An 18070-nucleotide genomic window follows, 5' to 3' on the forward strand; every position below is an offset into this window, starting at 1 on the left:
TTTTTTTCTTAGCGGAGGCAATCGTAATGTTCAATGTTTCTGGAAACGAAGTACCTAAACAGGAGCTGACATATGACGGGTTCTTCAAAAATCTGGTACTTAATGACCATTAAAGACAAACGTACATGTATCCACTGCTCCAACAATTTTCATTAACCTGTTCATAAAAGCCCAATACATTGTTCAATCTTGCTTATATAAAAAGGAGGGGGGGGAAGGAGACAAATCAAAAGTTTTGCAAAAATGTGGCATTTCTCGCATTGTCTCTGTAATTATTAAGTTATAGAGACAACTCTCCGATGTCAGCAAACCTAAGCATGCTTTTGACTAGGACACCTGATGCTTCAACTTCTTCCAAACACCTCCTAGAAAACAACTCCCTTCCAATGTAGCAGGGCACAAGCCAGACAGCATGTGCTACCCACATACTTGGCCCCTCCCTGCCATGCCAACTTCTTTCACCACAGCCCTTCAGGCCTCCTTCCCCATCCACAACCCAATGAAGTCCCAAAGCCTTCTCAGTCCTCCTCAGCCACTCTCATTTCTGCCGTGAAATTAACTTTCATCAACTGTAGCCCTAGTGAGGCAAAACTGAATTTTGCCAGTGTGCTGGGGAAGCTTTAGGCTGGTTGCCAAGCTCACTGATACATTAGGAGACATCAGCCATGTTGCTGAAAGTCCAAAACTTTTACCATCATCAAAGTCAGTTTTCAGCAAAGACCTTGTCTGACCTTGTCTCAACCTGTGCCTCAGCGTAGGTGTGTTCAACCAGGTTTTAAGACAGTACTTATAACAGCAAGTCACTTTCCCAATGACTGCTGAAGCAGGAGCCTTGACTCCAAACGGCCTTGACTTTGTGGATGTCAGTGAGACCTATTGCTCCGCCATAAGCTTCTTAACGTTTCAGCGCCATCTTAAAGCATGCAACACTGCCAATCCTTGGGGATCCTCTGGCAGGGAACTGTATGCGCAGCAATGTCTAGTTACCAAGGGCTAAATTAAAAACCCAATGGCAGCTTTAGCTCTACATTTATTTGCCTTTGTTGATTTGGTTACATTGCTTCACGCAATTTAATTTTTCTGCGTGAAAAGTTATAGCTGTTTTTAAGACATATAACAACAATAGTTCAGTACCTAAAGGAACACATTTTATTTCAAACCCTTTAGAGCTATATATTATTTGCCAGAAGCATTAAGCCTTATAGCTCTGTTTGTGAAAGAGGTATTAATTTTTATGAGCAAATTCTGTAGAAAACTTGTAACGGCTGCAGAACCTACCATAAACAGGCCAAGAATCACACTTTATTTCTTCATTAAACCATTTTTATTCGCTCAATAACTAGCTGACCTCAGGTAAGCCTCACAGAAAACCTAATGCATGACATTAAGGGCAGAAGGTGAGGCCACTTCTACAGCCCTCAGAACTAATGAGGCAAACAAACAAAAAACCCACAATATGCAATGTACATACATTTACTACCAACCCTCTGAGCGAATCTGGCCACCCCAGCCTCCACTTACCTACGGTATATCCACAAGCCCTCCCTTTTTGCACACAAACTCACTGCTGCCCAGCCATGGTGAAACTCCACCAAACTTCACCTTCTCCCGACATTCTGCAGGTTCTGTTGATGCTGCCTATCCCCAAAACCACAAAGCAGTGTCAAAAATACAGCTTTCATGCCACGGACATTAGACGAAGGAAAAAATACATACATCAGTGTGCTGGCCTTAAAAGTAAAAAGCATCACGGGAATCAAGCCTTCTAGCCGAGTTACGTCTATGAAACGGATATCGATTCCTAAAAGAGCAATGGTCTCTGGAATCACATTAATGCACAGGCCTCATGATGAGGGAAAGAATGAGGAGGAAAGAGAAATGGTCCATGCCAGAGAATTAAACTCTCAGACTGACCTCCCCTTTGGTCTGACAATATTTCTCACTGAACGGCAGTTGCTTCACTATAGACATCTGTGACTAACACAGCTAACTTTCCTAAGGGTTAAATCTTTTGTCTCTTGTAACCCTTTTTTTTGTAAACCACTGGCATAAATTATTGCTCCAGTCTGCCAGGCAGCCACTGCCTCATTAGCTCTGCTAATCAAAGTATGCCTCAAGAAGGTATTTCAAATTGCTAACTAGGCAAAAGAGCAGCTAACAGACATGGATGTGAGGCTGAGAAAAATACAGTCTTTTCTAATAGTCCTGGATGAAATCTGGTCCTTCTTGGTCACAGAGGACCTACAGGCACAGTAGAAATGGCAGGTCCAACCTTCTTCTCATGCCTGTTCTAGTAGCGGTCTCACTACTGGTGCTTCTAAGCAGTATGCATCTCTCCTTGCAGCCAAGAGGGCTGGAAGAAAACCCTACCTATCTTCTTGCTCAGTTGAAGCTAAGGGACTAAGCAGACTATCAGAACATATCAAAGGAGCAGAAGACTGGACGAGAGTCCCCTGACACACTGATATACAAGCACCCCTTTGCAGAGAGATGGTAGCCTACCAGTGCTGAAGTTTTCAGGAGAAAGTGAGGGCTTCCCTGTTGTGGCTCTTGCCAGGATCGAATCCTTTGGGTTACATCACAGCACAGCAGCAAAGCTTGCAGCGTGACACAGGGGTTACACTCTTCATGATACATTTCAAAGAAATGTTCCACGATCTCAGGACACCTATGGACAGATCTTTAGTCCCTTCGGTCTACAGGAGGGATATGCTACCAAGCTAAAGACCCAGACATAACATGAAGGAGCTGGGATATTTGGCTACCAGTTTGAATAGGCAAAAGGAGGCATCTGTTGAGCCAGTCATGAGCAACACATTTCATGTGAGAATCACAGAGGCAGGAGCAATTAGAGCTTATAGGTAGTTTTTAAAACATGTTTTTCAAAAAGACTGAGCATAGCCTTCCTTCGTAGAAGCGAAGGGAGCTGAAAGACTGATGTCAGTGGACACTGGGTCAGGAAAATTGTAGTCATTTACGTAGAGCTCCCGAGAGAAAGACATACTCTGCTGACAACCTACATTTGTCCCCACCAATTTTCAGACTGGTGCCCAGCACTGTGGAGCTGCTCCCAAGACATATGCAGCTTAAATTCAAGGATGTATTTCCTTGCATGTCATTATTCTCATTCCCAAACAACATTAACTAAATAGCACTGAGCTGCATGGCAAACATGTAGCTTGCCTGCTAATACTACCATGTCATTTCATCTTTCAGACTTGACATATGCTGTAGCTGCATGGTTTGACTAAAATCAGCTATTTGAAAGATCAATCACACCTAGAGAAAGATGTGCATTTTAATTCACAGAGAATAAATAACCAGTATTGGACAAGGCAGATTGGCTCCTGACTCTGGAATGATACAGCAGGGTGCACTTATTAGGAAAGCAATGACTTTACCTTTTAATTAAAACTGCAAGACATTATAATGTTCTTGAAAGGTGCCAGAATGACAGCACTACTAAATGAAGTCCTCACTTTCTCCTTAAGAAAAAAATGCCTCTTTAGGATACAGGTAGTATATTTTGTAAACCCCATATTTTTTAGAATCTAAAAGGGAAAAAAAGAAACAGAAAAAAACTTCAAATAACCTCAAAAAAATGATTCAAAGTTAAGACACTGAAAAAAAGAGTTGGCTGCAACATTTTCAAGTCAATTCATTTTTAGGATGCAATCTAGGTAAGAAGAATGTCCAAAAATATACATCTTTTCTTTTTCCAGGATCCTATCTCACAAATGTTTCTAGCCAACTTTCCCCAATTTGTCCTCATCAAATAAGGTCACACCTGAAAACTACATGCACACTAATTTAATTCTGGTTAAGGTAACTGACAGCGGCATTAAAATCAAGCTTTTTAAAAGGAAGTAAGGCATAACATTAACAACAACGTAAGGCTCTTTTCAGAATCTTTGCAGAACCAATATAGAGAAACTTGCACACAACATCAAGGACTACCTCAGCCATCAACGTGAGTCAAAATTTAAGCAAAGGATGGAAAAGGACATCTTGAGGTAAAAGGTTAATTAAGTCTTCAAGCAACTTCCACAAAGCCTAAAAATACATCCCGTTTTGCAGATTTGCTTCAACAGTTCAACACTTGTCGTATATACTTCCTTACTTAGCAAGTGGTTTTACTGAAGTAAGTGGGTCTATTTAAGAAATAAATATTAAACAGGGAAGAAGACTCCAGATTGCAGGTTGTAAATTTGGTTGTTTCAATTCTGAGGTGAACAACGCTAGGCAGGCTTCCCACACCCGAGACCCAGCTCATTCTTCCCCCCACCATTAATATATTTCTACCCATTCCTAAAATCATGACTACAGATTTCATGATGTGGAGCAGTTGCCAAACCAGTAAAGACCCAAGGTCACCAGTTCCCTACAACTCCACTTTATAGGAATCAGATGCTGGAAGCTTTTGTTGCTACTGACCTGGAACGAATCAATGTCAATAATGGAAAGGCAGTATACCCTATCTGTCCCCAAATTTATTCAGCACAGAGTTTCCCATAGAAATCAATACTTTTTAACAAAACTAAAATGCAAGACCTATCGTGTAAAATAAATAGATCCTACCCAAAATGCTTAACTTCTTTAGAGCTGCCACCTTGGATCTACTACAGCTGCAGAATAGGAATTACACGACTTTTCCATTTGGTCAAACCTCTTCTCAAGTCACTTGTCCTAGAATCTGAAAATCAACTGCATTTCTGAATAGGCATAATTATTGACAAAATATTGCTGTTAAATATCCATTTAATACTAACCTACGTAAATTTACAGTAAGATAGTGATGAAAATTAAAATATAGAGCCCAAGCTGGTATTCAGTAGCACTTTCCTACATTAGAGTTACAGGATCAGGCCCCTAGTGCTTGATAACATTTAAACACACTTGTTTATACCACTAAGCCATCAGTTCCAGGCATCATGGCTGGCTTTCAGTGTTTGTCAAAACTGGGTTTTAGAGCTACACTTCAAAGCTCTAAGCCCAAAGTATGAAATACATGTTCCCATTGAATTAAAGCTAATGCCTAGACATTTGTGATCACTGAGTGGATAGATTAAAAAAATCCACAACGTTTTTAATCTCCAAAACTAGTAATTTACTTCCACACATTCACAGTATATACACAAAATCACAACAGATACAATCCGACTTTTTTTTTTTTTTTAAAGAACATCAATGTAATGAGTTTTGCAACTCAGGGAAGCTAACTTTCCTTAAGAAAGAAGCTGTGTAAACCTGCACATCCCTAGAGAAATAATGTGTTGGAAGGACATCTACCTGCAATACTCTGTGTTCAAAGGTATGATATGAATGTTGCAAGTATTGGACCTGCCAGAGAGGATGCTGTGGAGTGAGACCCTTGCTGCAGTCTGGAGAGATATGGGAGAGCAGAATCTGACCTCCTCTAAAGACAGGAAGAAGTCACCCTCACTCCTAACTGACTAGAGGGAGGGCTCCCACCATCCTGAATGAGGGCAGGGAACAATCCATCTGTCTGTATTTTATGGAAGTTATGAATAAGAAAACACTTTCTGAAAAAATCAGTGAATCATCCTGATTTTAGAAAATGCCAACACATTTTCAAAAACCACAAAAAACCAGGCTGAGTTACTTTCTATTGTAATCATTTTTACCTAATAGCCTAAGAGATCAGTATTGTAAGTTAAAAGGGACAATAAAAAGCCAAGACAGGTAACTGATAAAACAACTAACAGATGTTCTCAACAACTCAGTTTTATAACAGAGAGAGAGGATATCTGTGTAAAAGGGGAAAGGGAACCTTTGATGTACAATCTTATAAGTACTATAAAATTGAAAAACCTACAGCTTTGCCTGGTGAACAATCCTCACTGTCAGAGTGAGGGGGGATCTATATGAAATTCCTGAGAGCAGTTTCTCTGTTGGCCTGTTCATTCCTTAGGATCCCTAGTGGATCCTGGACAAGGTGGATTCAGACTCCACAGGACCTAGGTAACATCAGTACCTTTGGGGTCAAACTTGTTTGGGTAGAAGTGACTCCACAAAATGCAAAGCACTGTAGAATCAGACCCCTGGTCTTTCCCTTTCCCCCAGAAGATAAAAAAGTATAAGAACATCATTAAGACACGATCACCTCATACACAGGCCTGTTCCAGCAACCCTAATACAGCAAGGTCTCCCTGTGAAACACAGACTCAAGCCCAGTCTCAGGTCAGGACTCACTTACCCTTAGCATCATCTACAGTCCGACACATGCAGAGGCACAGAAGTTCCAGCCCACCACCACCACCACTCAGACAAAAAAGATAAGCACTTTCTGCACCTTACTGTGGGCTCAAGCACAAGTCTAAGAAGTCTGGACACAGAAGCAGCCAACTACACTACAGCACAAGCCAGCAAATCCCCTGAGGTCAGCTCTTTCTATCTCAGTATGGACACATCACACCTCAGCTACGGCTAAGTGATACCTAGCAAGGCAGAGAGCACACAGGCAGATCAAAGGCTCTGTGTGTTTAGGGCCTCGTTCAAACCTCCTCATTACCTTGTAGCAAAGACACAATCAGGATGTGGGTGCAAGACAACCGCAGGGCTGGTTTTAAAGGACTGCTACCCGACAAAAGTCTTTTTTAAAAAAACAGGAGGGAAAGGAAAAAAACGAGTGGCGTCAAATACTCAGCTGACACAAACTCTCACAGCCCCAGGAACTAGAGCAACTTATGCCAGCCAAACTCCTGCCCCTATGATCTGATTCATTCCTCACCAGCAGGCTTCCACAGGAAACAAAGATAGCAGAAGTTACAAACAGCTGGTATTTCAGCCACAGCAGTTGTCTCCAGAATGTCAACAACTACAGTACCTGGTGCTTTCTTCCTGAGCTCCCTCTCTAACCTTAATCTGCAATTAAAGTCAATGCTGACTGGGGTTTGTGTGGTTTTTCTTAATGAAAAGTACTCCCCTGTTTTGCTTGAGTAATATGTTTTTCAGACATGAAATATGTTCTTCGGACATGAAGTTCTCTGAGCCGGGCGCTCAAAAATAGTGACTAGGAGTTACAAAACTGCTTAAACTGCTTCTAAATTATGTATCCTTGTGACATATGCATCTTCATAGCCTAATGCTGTCCATGGGTAGGTAAGCATGCACCTCTAGAGAAAGAAGGAGGAATGCTAAGATGCTTGGGCATAGCAATTAAACATTCAGGATCATTCTGTCTCAACTGCAAAGTGAATGCACAGTTTATGTGTTTTATGACCTGTCAATCAGAAAAGAAGAGGGAGGCTGAAGACAAGACATGACCATCCAAAGATGGACTTCCTTTTCTTTTGTCAAAGACTGTAGAAGGCCTCTCCAGCAAGTCTTACAGCAGCTTCAACGTAAGAACACCTGTCTCTCCACAACAAAATTTCAATGCCTATTTTTAAGCCTAGACAGCACAGCCAATATCTCTATGTCTGGCCTCCCTTAAGATGGCAGACACAACTGACAACAATCTGAGCTAGCACAAAACCCTCTCTAAAGCAATGGGCCTTCTAGCCGTGTAGTTAGCAGGAAAAGGGGGAAAAAACCCAAACCAACCCACAGATCATTTTGAAAAGAACATCAGTGGATTGTCACATCCTAACCTGAACTGGTCCAGTGTTTAATAGATAAACATCCATGAGGACAACTACAGCCAAGAAAGAAGTTTAAAGAATCTGTAAGAAGGCCAAAGCTAATCAAAGACACACAGAAAATCCCACCTTTGTTCTGTGCCTTTTTTGCTGAAAGAATGTGAGACAAAAACAGATGTGTGACAAAAGTTTCCAACAAGGCTCCAGTCAATGGTTGAGTGTTACTAACAAGGCTACTGAGCTTCCATTTGCATGGCGGTGACATTTTCTGCATTCCTTCACACTCATTTATTTCAGAGTAAATTCATTGATTTGCATGGAATTGCTCTGGAAATTAGTATAACTGAGAGCAGGTCTGCTTGCACTTAATGGATGGTTCTTTCCTCTCCTATATAGCCTGAAAGGAAACCCTTCAACAGAAATAAAAGGGAATTACGGATGAAACACAATTTTATGGGTGATGAAGGTGAGTAAAAACATTGAATGAGATGTATAACCAGGATTAAAGGCTTGAGCAGAGAGAGAGAACTAAATGGAAGAACCACATCTGTATGTTCCATCTTGCCAATATGCCAAGATTTTATCTGGAGTCAGACTGTGTCCAGAGCCATTTAGGAAAAGAGTCTGCAATGCAGTATTTCAGGGACAAAAAAGGAAAACATACAGTGTCTGAACATACAGTCTTTCTCTAGCGCTGTAGAAGAACTGCAGCCAGCTGTAGCATGCCTTCATGTGCACAGCATTGCAGGAAAGACTTCCAGGGGTTTTCAGTGAAGTGTACTGGCAGTGATGGAGGAAAGATCAAGAGAACCAAGCACAAGACTTCTTGGCTCGTAGATGACAATGACAGTCTGCACTTTTCCAGAGTGTGTGAACCCCAAAGAAGAAAAAAGTTATGAAGGATGGCACACTCACGCAGTGCATCTGTAGGCATGACTGAGCAAAATGATGCTTAGGAAAACTCAGGGCTGGGAAAAGGCCTCCCAGAGAAAATACAAAATAATTGTTGTTTCAAACAAGACAGCTCATCCTCTTTGGTGCTGCGGGCCAGCTGGCAGTGCAGTGACACTTAAACCAGCCACATATTAAAACAGAATTTGCCATCAGCCAGTCTCCTGGACCCTCAGCCCACATGACTGTCACACCTCCCTTCCACACGCACAGGGAAACTAAACTGCTAAGTTTCAGCACCTTCCTGGCATTTCGTTCTTCAACCCAGTTCTAAGGCATGGTCGAAAAGGCAGTGGGACATACAGTATTGTCCTGGGGTTGTCAGACAGGCACTCTGGTCTGAGTTAAAAATATTAATATTAGAATATTAATAGAATATTCTTAGAATATTAGAATAGTTAGAATATTCTTTATTCTAAACTGACAAACACATGCAGAGGATGGCCTCATCTGGACTTCTTCCATCTGGTGCTTCTGCAGTTGTGGAACCAGTAACATCTCACTCGCCCTTTAAGTGAAGTGCTAAGAAGACTAATAAACACTTGTGCCACGTATGAGCCATCATAATCGCTGTGCCCAGGCAAATGCTATCTACACTTGCTCGGGATGTTCAGCACAAGGGACGCTGAGGCTTAGATCCAGATTTGAAAGTTCAGTTCCAAACAAGCAAAGGAGCAGCAGCACCAACACAGTAACCACAAGTCATGAAGGCTGCAGCTCTGTTCAAAAAGGTTCCTTTTTAGCTGACCATCTTAATGTTTCCTGCAATACATTCCTGTAGGTGGGTTTATGTGTGAATAAAGAACCTTGAAAGATCAATGAGACGTTCCATAAATTATTTCGAACCTGAATAATGAATTACACACTGGAATAACAGTCTTTGCTGCTTCTCTCACCTCCATCCTGAAACTTGCTCAACCTTTCGAAGTATGATGATATAGGAACTTGAACAATATCTAGAATTGCCAGCAGCGTCCGGGTCAGTCTGAGAAGCTCACTAAAACTATAAAAGCCAAAGTATATGAGGTTTCGAGCCAGATGTACCACCTATGAGAAAAAGAAATTAAAAATGAAGGAAGTATCGGCAACCTTCGTGGTATTCGGCTGTGCAATACAGTTGCATTTCACACAGCAGCTTTCACAGAGATCCAGATCTAGAGTGCATTCAAATTAGTACAAGTCTTTCCACTGATTTAAACGGGCCTTGGACTAAGGCCAGTGACATCAACATTTTTCAGAGTTAGACAAAACAATTGGTCAGTCAAATTACAACAGAGAGCAAAACCAACATGAGATTTAGGAAGGCTTGAAAGGATACAATTGCTTCTGGGAAAATATATAAGACCAATAAGACAGACTCCAGGAAATTGTTTAAAGAGGCAGCAGCTGTGGGGAAGATGGAAGTCAGAAGAAGAGTAAGACGATCGTGGTAAGTTTGAACAGAGGTAATTTCAGATGACCAGAGGCAGGAGCAACAAAGCTTGGGAGGTAGATTGGAGGAAAAACTATAAAAGCTGTAAGCATTTCCCCTTTATTCAATGTTATTTGAATCTAGAAGATTTAAGCCTATCTAAAGTTTCTGTTAGGAATTTCAAACAATTTAAAACACAGGATTAGGTTATTCAGAGTATTTTCTTCAGTGTCATATCTTACACAGGGAATAGTACTTACTTATATGGAAGAATCCCTGCATGCTAATTCACTAATGGGAAGAAAAAGGCCATATGGCCACTCACCCACACACATCTCCCTCCTCCTGCCACTGAAATGCAACCATCTTAGAAGAAGGAAGGAAAAAATACAGCTGTTTAACAGCAGACAGTAATATTATTTTCTGCAGTAACAATCATCACCAAGAACACTGGAATTAGGAACTGATGCTTCTTTATGACATTTTACACCAACATTTATTCTGCAACTACCTTTATTTTGAAAGAACCAATGTCAACCTATCTGAAATGAGGAGGAATACTGTAAGTAGGGCGCAGATAGCTGAGAAGTACCTCAAATGTAAGTTTATTTTTCTCTTTGTCTCCAAAAGGAAAGGGCTGATTTACAACTTCTTTCAAGTACTCTTCTACAAATTCCATGGTTAGCGCAAACTTCCTCTTCATTTCATTCCTCGAAGAGTCTGTGAAAGAATCATACCTACAATGCAAGGCACAGAAGGAAGGAAAATTAAACACCTCTAATATCAGGGTCAGCTGTCACTAAAGAAAAAACAAACCAATCACAATGCTATGAAATTACTGTCAGTTCTCTGTAAGGAGAAAGGGTAGAGGTCAGCTGATTTTCATAGATACGCGAAGAGAAAGCACAAACCTTCCCTCCAACAGTACCAGGAAGGGTTGCAGTGAACAGGAATAACAGAGACAGGAAAATACTACAGTTCTGGCAGATAGCACTCTTAAATCTTGCTGTGGCAATTCAGTAAGTCACTAAGTCTCAGCTGTCCTCCCTGCCCATCAGCCAGAGTTTACTGTTTCCATAACGAAGCAGCAGATCAGGAAAGCAGCTCGGGACAGTCAGCTTCCTCCTTGCGCTACCAACTAGGACTGATTTTTCGTATATGTCAAAACAGTCCTTCATCACACTAGCAGAAGCAAAACTGCCTGCTGCACTGCTATACTTCTTCCCCTGTTTCTTCAGCCAGATACTCCCTGTCTGGGTCTAGCCCAGTGGCGCTGCTCCATCAAATCAATTAAGCCAGAGAGGGTTTCCACTGAAGTCAATGGGCCCTTCTCCCACACTTAAATTTAACACACGCTTAAGTACTTTTCCGGATGGAGGCCAAAGCCTCTGTGAACTGTTTCTGGGGCAATAGCTGTATCTAACTGTAAATTCTGGCTTTCCGACTGTGGCTTTCAGTTGAGCTTGAAGTATAAAACTGAGTTCTAGCCTAGCAAACCTGCAATGTTAGACACAATTGGTTTACTTCAAGTTCAGTTGGTCTGAGGAAAGGCCATTCCATTTTTCCCCAGCTTGCTCCCTATAAGAACACAGTGAAAAATGAAATTGAAATATTTCCATGTAAAGCTACCCATAGAAGTTTCCAAGAGTAGCAATAATTAATAGCTCTGTGCTCTGCAACAAAATACCTTTTCACATACATGTTGTGTCGACATTAGACATCTACAGCCATTTTGTTCTGAGACTAACCACTACAAAATGCTTTTGTACTTTAGTTTGAAACACTTTCAACTCACTCATGAATTGTGATCTTAGTAGGAATTTCAGTCCACAATCTGGCGTATCTGACAGGTACCACAGATTCCTGAGGATCTCTGTCCACATGCATGTGTAGCATTAGCCGACAAAAAGAAGCCCGGAGGTCATAAGGGAGGCTTTCATCAGACATACATCGTAGGATCAAGTCTACCGACAGCTGTGCAGAAATCTGGTTGATGGCGAGATATTGGCGGTCCAGGCACATTCTTGCAAAGAGGTTCAGTTGGTACCTTAAAAAAAGTTAACAACATATAGTATTCAAATAAATCAGATGGAAATGAAATAACATACCTCAGAATCTCACTTTACAAGCCTGATGTCAGCCTTTCTGATACAAATCCTAAAAAATAACAAAAGTGACTTTGCTAAGCAAGGGATCAACTTGCCATTAAAAATGCTAACATCAGGCTCCAGCCCCCGTGAAGACTGAGCTCCCTTTGAAGCTCAAAGGAAGTGTTCAATGGAAGGCTGAAGCATTTGGACTATTTGTTTTCAATCAGTGTAAGATACTGTTCCATGATCCCATTTCCCCTCTAATCCTCAGGACACTCCTTCCTCAGAGCATGCCTTGCTTCGATGGCAGCACAACTTAAAAATAAAGTCCAATAAATAAAAGGTAAGAGGCAAAATGAAAAAGAGACACAAAGAGCTGTCATGAGCAAAGGAAACTCAAGATTTGTCTCGAATAGACAGCAGAGATTGTGACGCTTCCTACAGGAAAAACTTGAAACAAACTTTTAATCGGTTTCTGGCATGACCTGGTTTCCTTTTTTGATATTGGCAAACAAAGTGGATAAGAACAGCACCAGGCTCTTCAGAGAGTTTACATTTTCTTCCATTTGAATAAGCAGTCTTACCTGTAGTAGGTAAGAACTTCTAAATCAGCTTTTGTGCCCTCCTTCGCCTCCTGAGCCAGATGCCTGATGGCTTTGCCATGAGGCTCCTTGTTACTGTCAATCCAGTAAAGCCACACTTCCTCTTCATCAATGTCATCTGAGATGACTGGGCATTCCAATGGATTGTCCATTTGTGTCGAAACTAGCCTGCAAACACAAACCATTCACAATGGAGCCACTAGCAAACTGCTACAAATACAACAATAAAGCAGATAATAAAAAGGTATGTTTCTATTATGGATGCTCACTTGGTCTGAATGAGAATGTCAGCATTCCCTGGGCTCAGCATAAACTTGCAGATGAGTTCCTGAGTTACTGGTATCGCTGTGGTGTTCGATACGCACAGGTCCGATAGATAATCCAAGAATCTGCAGTCAAAAAAACACAGATGCAACAGAACATGAGACTCAAAATACTGCACAGAAACACTGCAGTACAAATCTCTAGCATCCATCACTGATATGCTCAAGGGGGCATATATTCCGAGATTATCAACATGAATTTGCCAATTCATACTATTGCAACTCACAATAGATAAAGATGAGTAATAGCTTTGAGAGCCACCCTGAATGGTGCTGAACAATCAGTCAGGGAGAGAAAAGAAGAATATCCCACGTGTGACACTTCTCATCAAATCAAAAGCCAAAGAGTTGTGCCAGAACTTAAGAGCAGCCTGAGGTTGTCTTAAGTTTGGCTGGCAGGGGAGCTCCACTGAAGGCCCTCGTCCTTGTCAGGAACCAAAAGCAAGAGTACACATTCTCACCCATCTTCCCCATCAGGTGACACTCGTCTCCCTAACCCAAGTAGCAAGGAGATGTTACTCATGCTGGAGATAGCTGTGTGCCCTCTGAGGAACTCCACTGCACTGGAGGAGTCCACACCTCCACCTTTTAAAGATGCCTTTTAAAATCTCTGAAGTGACTCAGCCAACAATTAGTGAAGAGTGAAGATCTGGCAGGACCTGAAGACAGGACCTCTGTATTCAAGGAGGGCATTCCACGTAAAGCAGAAATAACAAAGCTTTGCATGGAAATCAGTTTCCTATGAATTTGTCTCTCAAATTTAGGTCTTCTGATGTTTAACGAGGTTCAGGCTGAGGCTTTCCTCGCAGTTGGGACATTCACTAGGTATCTGCTTCTTGTCCCTCTTTCATGGATTCCTCTGTGCGTATTAACAGTAGTCCATATAGCAGCCTTTGCCTCACCGGAATATAAAAAGGGCCTCTTCCCTCTATGTAGCTTCTTCTTTTCAAGACATTCGTAGGAACTGAGTATCTCTGAGCCCACCACTCCTCTAGCAAATGTAGCTAAAACTGGGTAAGAGGCTCAAGAGCTGGTGGGGGAGAAGATATGAGCAGGCACACACACACAGATCATATACTCCACTTCCTTAGAAATCCAGGTAAAAAATTTGACCATCTAATATCAGCTGTTCAAGGATCCAATAGTTTGAACCTCTATAGGTGATCATCCTACCAGAGGGAATCAGAAAATCATTTCTGTGTTAGCACAGACCGAACTCCCCACAGAAGCCTGGGAACTGCAAGGGATGAGTACAGAAAGCATTCTTAGGGTACATTTAGGAACAATTTTACCCATCGCTAAAATGAAGCTTTGTGGCAACAGGTAACTAACAGTGCACAGCAATATTGCATCACAAAGATAATATTAAGTAAACAGCACATAATTACATAGAATTCTGGAGGAGTTACCTAGTTGGAGCTAAAACTCAGGAAGGTTTTAAATTTTGTAGCTCATGTGTTTTAGAGAATACTGCCACAGTTCTTACTCACACGAGCAGTGCTGCAAAAGTCCATGAGACTCTCCCTGAAAATAAGTGCCATAAGATCAAGCCTTTACTGTTCAGATTGCACCATCCTGGCAAGGTGTATTTTTCAAACATTTATTGCTCTTGGACTTCAGCCTTGAAGAAGGTGAATACACAGCAGTTGCACAACGTAGTTATGCAACAAATACTGTGACATTCTCCACCACAAAAAAAAGTGACATGAGATTGTCAATAAACACTAGGACCCTTCAGCACTGAGAAGGAGCTGATGTCATGTGGTTTCCTCTTAGTACTGGCCAAACCCAATACCGTTTAGCATGGGAGAGGCAATGAGATTACAGAGTGAGGCAAAACGGCTGCATACATATAGAGAATAATTAAAGCAGTGAAGCACCAGGGCCTTGAGCAATATCCTTAATCGCTAACAGAAAAACAGTATTCACAATTACAGAGGACATTATTTGGCCTTCAGTACATCAATTTCTTATATTTGTATTACTTCGGTAATTTTACAACTGAAAATCCAATGAAAAAAATAAGATAGATTTTCCATTAAAAAAATCCATTTCCTTCATATTCTGACCTAAAGCTAATAAAAAAAATTTCCGACTGAGTGAAGTTTAAGGCCAGAATTTTTCATTTGGAACAAGATCTGGTCTAAAACACATGTTCACGGGGATCTTCACTGTCCTAAGCCCTTTTCTTCAGGTCTGACCTGGAACCAGGACCTGCAGGAAAACTGATATTAATAAAAGTGTAAAAAAATTGACATCTGTGTAATTTGCACCAAGATTATTAGCAGGGGAACCAACACAAGTGGCATTTTCATAGAGCAGCTGCAGAGTTATGAGAAATAAAAATTTCTCTTTGTTTCTCTCTGTCCCAATCTGAACTAAAAGCAAATTTTCAAAAGTGTTCTGTAACGCATAAACCTTGCTTTTCAGTAAGCTCTAGTTCTGAAATGCAGATATGGTCAAATCCCATTACAGGTATTTCTGGTATTTTCTAGCATGACACTACATGTGGTTTTTTGTCTGCCAGGTCAAAAAAAATTAAGCTGGGAGAAAGAGACAACAAAACAATGAATAGCAACTTCATAGCTACTGCAAATATAAAAGCCTATCAATACAGAAAAAGAATGTTACATGGACCACTTCAAACCTTGGCTCTCGATTTCTCCTGAGTAAATTAACAAACGTCTCTATTTCTTTAGCCGTGATATGTTTCTCTAGCAGTTTTCTGTTGTTGTGCAGCAAAGCTGTGATGGTGTCTTCTGCCAGAATATCATAGCCAATCTGGGACTGCATGACACAGAAGTTCTTAGCAATATATTCCTGAAAAAATGAAAATTCCCATGATGACCTGTTAAGCAGTAATGTTTTTATTTTAGAACCAGAAGCATCCAGCTCAATTAGTAATCAAAATAACCCTCAAAACTTTCCTCTCTGAACTGGCCTAAACAAAGGAACATCTGAATACCTAAAATACATATGCCAAGAAACAGATTCAATATTAGGGGTGACTAACTCTTCTTATTCTTTCATAAACCAAAGGAATGAATCCACGACAATATATACAAAATTCAAGAAATGCCAACCATTTTTTTTAAAAGGAAAAACCAAAAGATTTTTATAACATTTAAGAAGCTTTCTTTCCTGAGTCTTCCCTCCTCCCTTTCTCTCCTTACAAGACAGAAATATTTGTGTAAAGCATTAGAAAGAAAACAAAGAAGCCACACATAGCAGTTCAATCTTTTATCTCTAGTCCCTTTAGTCCTATAAAGTTAGTGCAGTTTTTCCCTGCTGCAATGTGCAAAGCACTCCACACCATGTTCTGAAGTACTTCTTGCTCAGGGGGAGTCTCCAGCAGTGGGAAATCCGGCTACCTGATAGAATCTGGTCTGATTCACTGCCATCCCTCTACAAATATTTAAGCAACAGAAACAGACAGCGTTGCAGACTTCCCACGTTATAATCCAGAGTCCAAGAGCATAATTTTATTAATAGAAAGCTCATGAATGAAGCAGTGGACCCCAATCTCAGTCTGAGGCTGTGAAAGTATAAGGCGAACCTATGATATTCATTGCTGATCATTCAATTCATACACAAATGCCTACAAAACAAAAACACTGTTCCTCAGCACGAGGTAGTATATGACAGTGACTTCTTACTACTAACCTACACAAAAACCCAGTCCTTTCACCATTACCACAGAATCCCACTTGTAAGTGCAGAGAGCAATGCCAAACCCAGGATATATAATTATAGAAATTGGGAGAAAAATTATCTTGAATACCACTGACCTGGTTCTTCCTATAGTCCTGTTGGGAATGTCTGAGAACTCTGTAACATAACCTTAACATGTATTTGTATGGAGCATATCTCTGGTCACCTAGGTCTTCAAGTCTCAGCATCGATCCTTCACCTTTGTCTTTAAAAGGAGCTTTGAGGATGCCGAATATCTGTTCAAAATCAAAAACACTGAGAATGAAAATCTGATTTTTGCTTAACTTACAGCAGTCAATGGAAGCGTCCTACATATGACTAAATACAAGTGGGGGCACAGTCTCAGACATTAGAGCTTTATGCGTTTCGCTTTACGTTTCCCACCAACTTGATTGACACTGCTTTCTCTTTACTGCTATCCCCAATTTTAAACATTGTTAGTTAAGTGGCTTTTCTGTGGATAAATTAAGGATGAAGAAGGAGGATAATATTGGCTGCTGTCCAATTTCACCCTTGTCACTTTTTTTTTTTTTTTATTTCAGTAGGCTACTTAAAGAGAATATTAGTTTTGATTTACATGCAAGTTGGCCCTCGTGCAAACAAAGTCAGGGATCCATAAGGGCATCAGAATTTTTCCTATATGGGGAACACTTGGAGGATTGGGACCATGTTGCAAGCTTGTTTCAAATTTCAATTTGCTATCAAATGTAGTCTTAAAAGTCATTGGAATCACACGAAACTAACAGCCATGAGACACGGCCCCTCGTGCTTCTGTCTGATTCACAGACCAAGAGGTGAGCCTTGACGAAGTAGTGTCGTGTCTATCCAATCCAACCAGACACAAACCCAATGTGGCATAAGCCAAGTTACCTAAAAATAACATTTTCTCAAATCACTCTCTCCTACAATCTGCTTGTAAATACAAGCAAGTTATTAATACAGTAGGACATACCTGAGCCAATATATTTTGTTCCCTCATTAATTTTTGTCGTTCCCGGTTTGGCTTGGTAATGACCACATCCAAAACTTCCTGCCCGTTATTAAGCACATCAGCAACAAAGAAAATGAGATCTTCCAGTAACTTGGTTACAAACCTAGAATGAATAGACAAATCATTATTATATACAGTCATTCAACACTTGCTAGGATTCATTAAGAAAGAAAATCACCTTTTAGAACAAGCTTTATCTAGCGCAATGGAACTTCAATCACTGCAAAGTTAAGTTTGACATGTACTTAAGGATTCCAGACCTTGGTTCAGCAATCACAGGGATGTTTACCAAGGCATTAAACAACCACCAGAGGGAAAAGGGGAGAAAAATACAGGATGCTGGATTGATGCAGAGGATTCAGAAATCCAAAATCTATACTAGCTGGCCTC

At 40.8% G+C, this 18070-nt stretch overlaps 1 protein-coding gene across 1 annotated transcript in view; it reads right to left on the minus strand.

The window, feature by feature from the left end:
- Positions 1-9448: 9448 nt before the first annotated feature.
- LOC104077402 (inositol 1,4,5-trisphosphate receptor type 2-like) overlaps positions 9449-18070 on the minus strand; it is a gene marked incomplete at its 3' end in the record, with an annotated part of 58115 nt that continues 49493 nt past the window's right edge. Inside the window, exons 14-21 of the mRNA XM_009578628.1 lie at positions 17642-17783; positions 16767-16925; positions 15626-15798; positions 12925-13044; positions 12638-12823; positions 11759-12010; positions 10556-10700; positions 9449-9599 (exon numbers count right to left, since the gene is read on the minus strand). Of these exons, the coding sequence (XP_009576923.1) occupies positions 9449-9599; positions 10556-10700; positions 11759-12010; positions 12638-12823; positions 12925-13044; positions 15626-15798; positions 16767-16925; positions 17642-17783 (1328 nt within the window). The remainder of the gene's footprint in view (positions 9600-10555; positions 10701-11758; positions 12011-12637; positions 12824-12924; positions 13045-15625; positions 15799-16766; positions 16926-17641; positions 17784-18070) is intronic.

The sequence above is a fragment of the Fulmarus glacialis genome, unplaced genomic scaffold (assembly GCF_000690835.1).
Source record: "Fulmarus glacialis isolate BGI_N327 unplaced genomic scaffold, ASM69083v1 scaffold1735, whole genome shotgun sequence".
Classification (NCBI taxonomy): Eukaryota; Metazoa; Chordata; class Aves; order Procellariiformes; family Procellariidae; genus Fulmarus; species Fulmarus glacialis.